General features: G+C 40.9%; 1 protein-coding gene across 2 annotated transcripts in view; it reads left to right on the top strand.

The window, feature by feature from the left end:
• OARD1 (O-acyl-ADP-ribose deacylase 1) overlaps positions 1-6,824 on the top strand; it is a gene marked incomplete at its 5' end in the record, with an annotated part of 33,913 nt that overhangs the window by 21,318 nt on the left and 5,771 nt on the right. The window contains one exon of one of the 2 annotated variants that reach the window (XM_081195914.1): positions 2,308-2,413. The exons of the other annotated variant lie outside the window; for it this stretch is intronic. Coding sequence (XP_081052040.1) covers positions 2,308-2,398 — 91 coding nt within the window. The 3' untranslated portion in view covers positions 2,399-2,413. Of the gene's footprint in view, positions 1-2,307; positions 2,414-6,824 lie in introns of those variants that run through there. 2 annotated transcript variants of the gene reach the window in all.

Here is a 6,824-nt window from a genome sequence, read left to right as displayed (position 1 = left end):
CATTCCTTTTAACTGTTTTTAAAAAGACCACTTACATAGAAACTTACACACTAATTGGTCTGTGGCATAAGCAGCAGTGATTTCATTGGGCCTCTGTAGCAAGCGGACGTTGTGCACCTGACAACTGCCTCTTGGACTGGGTTTTATTATAAAAATGAGACAGAGACAACAGGGGCTATAATGCAATCTATGATCAGCTTTTTCAATGGTATGGAATACTTTCCATAGGAAGCGTATTGTTTTTCTCCCCTCCCTGGTTACTATGCACCCCAGACCAATCACTGTCACCTTTGACATTTTAGGGAGGAATTGTGGGGATGGGAATCCTGAGCTGATGAGTGATAACTCTTCCATACCCCTTCTCGTGTCCCTCTGACCCACTTTATTTTTGGAAGCTCTTGACTGCTGGATTAATCAGGGTCCCATCATTCTTGCCGCTTTAACTTTCACTGGAGCCAGCCAAGCTGCACGAATCAATGCTGAGCTTTAATCTAATCTTTGGAATGTGGTGCTGGGATTGTGGCTCCATCTCTTTCCCAGCTGCTGCTGAACTCCTTCTAGGGCAGTACTCTACCTCTGTGCAGGCAGACACTGCACAGGAAGACAACCGAAATTGTGCAGTGTGCAGAGCACACAGTGGTGGTATGCTTTGGATTTGGTGTAGAAATCCTCGTTGTGTTTGGTTCATTTATTTGAGTATGCATCAGTGATGAACTGAAAAAACAACAACTGCAAAACAGAAGGATGCCTCTGCAGAACCTTTATCATTCCATGAAGGCAGTCCAGGCGATGGGCATATGACATGTAGTTAACAGGAGGCTATGCTATAGACATGTTTCAAACTAGAATCTTCCTCGTGGAGATTTTACGTCATAAACACAAACAACACTATAGATCAGAGCATTGGAGGAATCTCAAAAGTTATCTAGTTCAACCCCCTACGAATGCAGGGAATCCACTACTACAGCATCCCTGAAATGTTGCCCTGCAACCTCTGCTCAGGAACCTCTAATGAATGAGGCATTGCATTGTGAATCCAACTAATTTACATTTCAGTAAGCTGTTATAGAAAACAAACGAACAGATTTATTTTTTTAAAAAAGTTATCCATTTCTGAAACAATTTTCAAAATAAATTTAAGCCTTATGTTTTTATGTTGCAATATTGCTTATCCTGACAAAATACTGCTTTACTTTACCATATTATATAAAGGTTGTGTTCGCACTCCCATTTGCTGTGCACTCACTGTGTTTCCAGTGCTGGGTTTGTAATCCATGTTCACATGTATCCTGTACTTCCCTATAAACATACCCCTAAACATTTTTTGAGTCTACGTTTGGCCTCATTGAGGGGCAGATTGTCAATATGAGTACCCCTAAACATTTTTTTTATAGAAAAAAAGCCCTGAATCTGACATTACTGAAGTAGAGCTGGTGTAGCAATTGTAATGCACTGTGCTAAATGCTGTATGTTTTAAAATTGTGTTTGTACTGTATTGCTTCTTTATTTTATTTTATTTTATTTTATTGTATTGCAATTTGCATTCCACAGGATTCAGATTGTAACAGAGTAAAATGCAACTTGAGAAATAAAAAGCAATACAGATACAGTTGGAGGTTGATATGAATATTGAATGCAGACATGCCGCAGACCACCTGAATGAAGCTCAATTTGGGAACCCCTGCTGTACAACTTCATGGCTTGTTGGTCGCAGTTTGCAATTAATCTTAACTGTGTCTGCTGTAGATAAAGCTACTTTAAAAATCACTGTCTTATTAGTGTCTTGCAGCAGTCCAAACTCTCCCCAGCTCTGCCTGCTGGCAGAGTGTCTAAAAACCACAAGTACAAGTCTAATATTCTCCGATGGTCTGTTTATAAGAGTTGCCCTTTTGTCAATGTGTGTGTTTATATCCTCTGCTCATCTGGGTCTACCCCCTAGGATATTTTCTAATTATAAAGGTGCCTACAGAGGACAGCGCCTTGCAATCCAGGCTCAGGAAATATTTATTTGGCCAGAAGCAAAGATGAAATAAGACACTGGCTGTATTGGACAGGGTTGGGATGTGCTCTTTAGAATAAAAAGGACAGCTTGTTATCAAAACAAAACGGATCCCTGGATACGTTGTTGGGCAGTGATTCCTCTGCTTCCCTCCTGTAACTACTGCAAGACAAATAAACAATAAACAAGCACACTTAGTAGCAGTAGCAACCAGAGGGTATCTTCCTTTGCAGCAGCCCACCCACCCAGTCTGCTTATTTTCCAGTGATTTCAGGGACAGATTGGCATGCTTTTATACCTCTGTACAGATTTGCTACATTCTATAGAACCATACCCAGGACTACAACAATACGGAGAAGCAATCAGGAGAGCAATGCTGGCACTCTTGTCTCAGGCTGACTTGGATTGTCTTAATTAGTAGGTATCAGTTAATTTTTCTGGGGCACATCAAAGCTACTGCTTATGAGCACCCTTGTTAAATACTTAGAAGGCAAACAAAAGTGTTAATCTAGTGGAATCTACCACTATGTATATTCTTCAACAACCTGATGACTAGGTATTATTTTACAGAGAGGGAAAAGCACACACAACCTGTTAGCCCTTCAAAGAGCTTAGAGAGCTGTGACATTGACATTCGCTTATGCTAGTCCATGAAAAATAAGACTGGGAAACAGCAGTTTAAGGAATGCTGGCATTCATCATTCTTTCCATTTCTGCTTGACCTTAGACCACTGTAGCCAAAGGACATTGAATATTGCAAATAAAAGGAGCCCCATGGGGTGTTGTATATCTAAGATGTAACCACCCTGAGATCTATGGGTATAGAGTGATATATAAATTTAATAAACAACAATAATTTTAAACCATTTATATATAAAACTGTATTGGGTAAGTGTACAAATGTGATTTCAACTGTGTATGAGCATCAGGGCTTTGAGATAAGCTACGACTCCAAGCAAATTCTATTCCAGATGTAAGAGCCATGCTCCTCACCCTCCTAGTTCTATTTAACAATTTTTTTTGGCCTTGTGACAGGTGAGGAATCATTGGAGCTTAATGGCAGAGCATATGCTTTGCATTCTAAATATTCCACCAGGTACAATCCCTGACATTTCCAAGTAGGACTGAGAAAGGTCCTTCTTGGAAAAGCTTGGAGAGCTACTGAAAGTGTAGACAGTATTAAGCTTGATGAACCAATGGCTTAGCATAAGACATTCTCTCTCTAAATAATAATAATAATAATAATAATAATAATAATAATAATAATAATAATAATAATAATAAGGTGCAGTGGAATTTCCCTTTTTGCATAGTTTTACAGAAATTTATAAATAAGTATATCTGCTATCTAACCACCCATCTTCATAAGCTCTCTGGAAGCCTTCTTGATTAAAAGGAGGGGTGTAGAGTGATTAAAAATAAGTAAATGAAACAATTTATTTTACATATATGGCTTAATGATTTGATTCAGTGCAAGACTCCATGGTTCTTAAGCAGGAAACCCAAGTGAAGAACTGAGTAAGCTTGAAATAGCATGAAACTGCCTTTAATTTTGGAACAGAGCCAATTGGTTTGTTCAGTCACAAAGTCATGTATGCTTGATAGCTTATTAGAACTCTTCAGATTTCAGCAAATAAAATGCAGGTCATTAACATAAGGAAAGCATGCAGTTTCATATACATTTGAAACATTGATTGGATCGGGAATTGCATGGGTTGACACTGGTGTTGAGACTGTTTACATGTAAAAGTATCTTGGCAGGTAGTAAATGTGGATGTGGTCTTTCAATAAGATCAGCCAAAGCATTAACTTGGCATGGAGTACATTATCTCCCTGAAGGCTGGGGGAATTGGAAAGGTGTCTTTGTTTGTGGTGGCGCCAGTGGTGTATGAATATCTCAGTTGTATGCCAGCATCAGATGACTTGTCTAGCTTCGGGGCTCGACAGAAACAAAATAAATACAGTGCTCATAAGCTTGCATGTAACACAATGTTAAATGATACAAATATTTTACCTGTTTCGAAATGCCTCTGAATACCAATTGCCGAGGAACCACAACAGGAGATGGTGTGCACATCTCCTGATTTTAGGCTTCCCAGAGGCACCACCTGGTTGACCACTCTGGAAAAGAGGATGCTGGACTAGATGAGACTTTGGTCTGATCCAGCAGGACTCTTCTTAATGTTGTTTATTTTAAAATGTCTCCCCTGTTCCCCACTCCAACTATGGTGGTAACTCAGAACAGCTAACAACATAGAAAATCATCAAGACAATATTAAAAGCAACAAGAGATTCTTGTTTCAGCCTCCTAAAAAGACCTGAAGTAGACATGAAGCCACAGGCAACCGTGCTGTAACCAAAAATACTCTGATCCTTGTGCCTGTAGTATTGAATGACAGTCACTGGAGTTACCTGAAGCAGAATTTTGGAAATCGAGTGGAGTATGTAGCAGGGCAGGTGCTTAGGATCTACAGGACTCAAGTGGTTTAGGGCAGGCATAGGCAAACTTGGCCCTCCAGATGTTTTGGGACAACTCCCATAATCCCAGACCACTGGTCCTGTTAGCTAGGGATGATGGGAGTTGTAGTCCCAAAACATCTGGAGGGCTGTTTGCCTATGCCTGGTTTAGGGCTATAAAGGTGAGAACTAGCAAGGTGAGTTAAGGCCAGAACAGGTGATCAAGGCAGATCAAATGGGACTGCAGTTATAAGCTCTGTCCATCCCATTCCCAGGCATTAGCTTGGCCAGCAGCATTTTGAACCAATTTACATTTCTGAACACTTTTCATAGGCAGCCCTGTGTAAAGTTCATTGCAGTAGTTCAGTTTGGATGTTCTTGGTGCATGAATAACCATGGCCAAGTCCATCTAGAAATAGTGTTGGATCAAGAAACCCTCTGAAGCTGTGAACTTCCAGCATAAGGGAGCGTTCAACTCCATCCAGCACAGTCTGTACCTCAAGCCCTGGACTAACTGATCTACCAGTAAATAGTACTTCTGTGATCTGGATTAAATTTCACTTTATTCCCTATATCCATTACCTTACTGCCGTTCAGCATTGCTTCAAGATTACCATTCCCTCCCTAGAATCTGTAAAAATGAGAGAGATACTTGATTATGGTTATAGCTATCTGTTCATGATACAGGTCAGAGTGGTGTTTGAATGCTGATGTTGCAAACTAAATTTGTTTCGTATAATTTACCCCTTAAACTCTTACCAACAGATAAGAAAAACTCCAAAATCTGTGTTAGGGCAATACCTTATTACATAGGTCAACAGAAACATAAATAGTTGTGCAAGCATGCATGTTCTCCAGAACTCTTTTGTAGGCTAAATGGTAAGCAGAGCAAGGGGGTGGGGTGGGCAGAGAGGGAAACACATCTTGTCTGGCACCAAACCCATGGAGTTTGCATCTGGTCAGAGACTTCTGATACAGGGGCAGCCCACTCATGAGGCAAGGTGAGATGACTGCCTCAGGCGGCAGGATCCACAGGGGCAGCAGATCCAGCCTCCAAGGAATGCATTGCCTGCTGCTGCTGCTGCTGGAGCAACAGCTGCAGCACACGTCTTGGAGGCTGGATCTGCTGACAGCCACCACTATATGCACCCCTACCTCTACAGTGGCCTCTTGGCAAATAGGAGGCACTGGTCAGCTCCTCTCACCCTTGTTCCCGATGCAGATCATTATTCCTCACTTGATCCTTCCGTGGTGGTGGGGTTGGATGCCATTTTGTGGTTCTCCTCAGGTGCCAAAATGTCTTGGGCCAGCACTTAAGATGGAATTGGAGAGGGTGGAGCAGGGAGTTGAATGAGGCTTCTTTTAGGTTTCATGTTCCAAACTGGTCTTGGTACAACCCGATAGCTATATAGCACCTAAAAAGTCACGTTTGAAGGTCTGCTACCTCCCCTACATTCTGCTTTAAAACTCTGACCAGAGGCAGACCCCAGGCCTTAACATCAGCCAAAATAGTTTTCCTCCCCTTCCCCTGCTGCTCTGCTTACCATCCAGTCTGATGAAAGGTTATGGAGAACTTAAAAACTTTTACTGTTTTGTGATACTTTGGCTAACCTAATAAAGGTATTGCCCTGATAAGGATTCTGTAACAGAACCAACATAGCATTTGTGTGCCTTATCTTGTATCAGAACAGTAATCACTAGGTGGCGCTCTGGCTCTCTAAATAATCATTGTGCACCAGGACTGGGCAGATTACATGAAGTAAGTTCTTTGGATAAGACCAGCTGATCTTTTAAGGGACAGTTTCAGTGTAACATCAGTCACTCTTTCTTATTTTCCCCTTCCCAAGTAAAATGTAAATTCACATATTTGTGTCACCTTTGCCAAACTATAATTGTAAGCACTGTGTTGTCGGTCATTCTTGGGAAAGATTTCAAACCCAGATATTTTATTTAATTTACAATATTTATGACCTGCACAAGGCAGTATACAGACTAAATTCAAATTATCAAGTGCTTAGAACAGATGGGGTGGTTCAGCTTGTGAATTTGTCTGAGTTACCTGGGTGGCCACTCTTGAAGATGGACCTTTGCTGGATCTTTTAGTCTGACCCAATAGTGGCAACGCTTTTATTCTTATGGTAGAGTGTGTTGCAATGTGAGTTTCTGAGATACGATGCATGGAAGGTGAGATCTTGCTATTTGGGCAGATCTTTAGCAATGTGTTTCTATTATTTTTACAAAGTTAAATCACGTACACCTTTGTCGATTGTTTGATTCTGTTAAAGAATGAGTGCAAAGTTCACAATGCTCTACCATTCTCTGAGCCATCGTGCTCTCTAGTTGACTCACACCTTTGTTTAAAAACAAA

Source organism: Podarcis bocagei (assembly GCF_964188305.1).
Source record: "Podarcis bocagei genome assembly, chromosome: 5".
NCBI lineage: Eukaryota > Metazoa > Chordata > Lepidosauria > Squamata > Lacertidae > Podarcis > Podarcis bocagei.
This window is presented reverse-complemented; position numbering and strand designations above follow the sequence as displayed.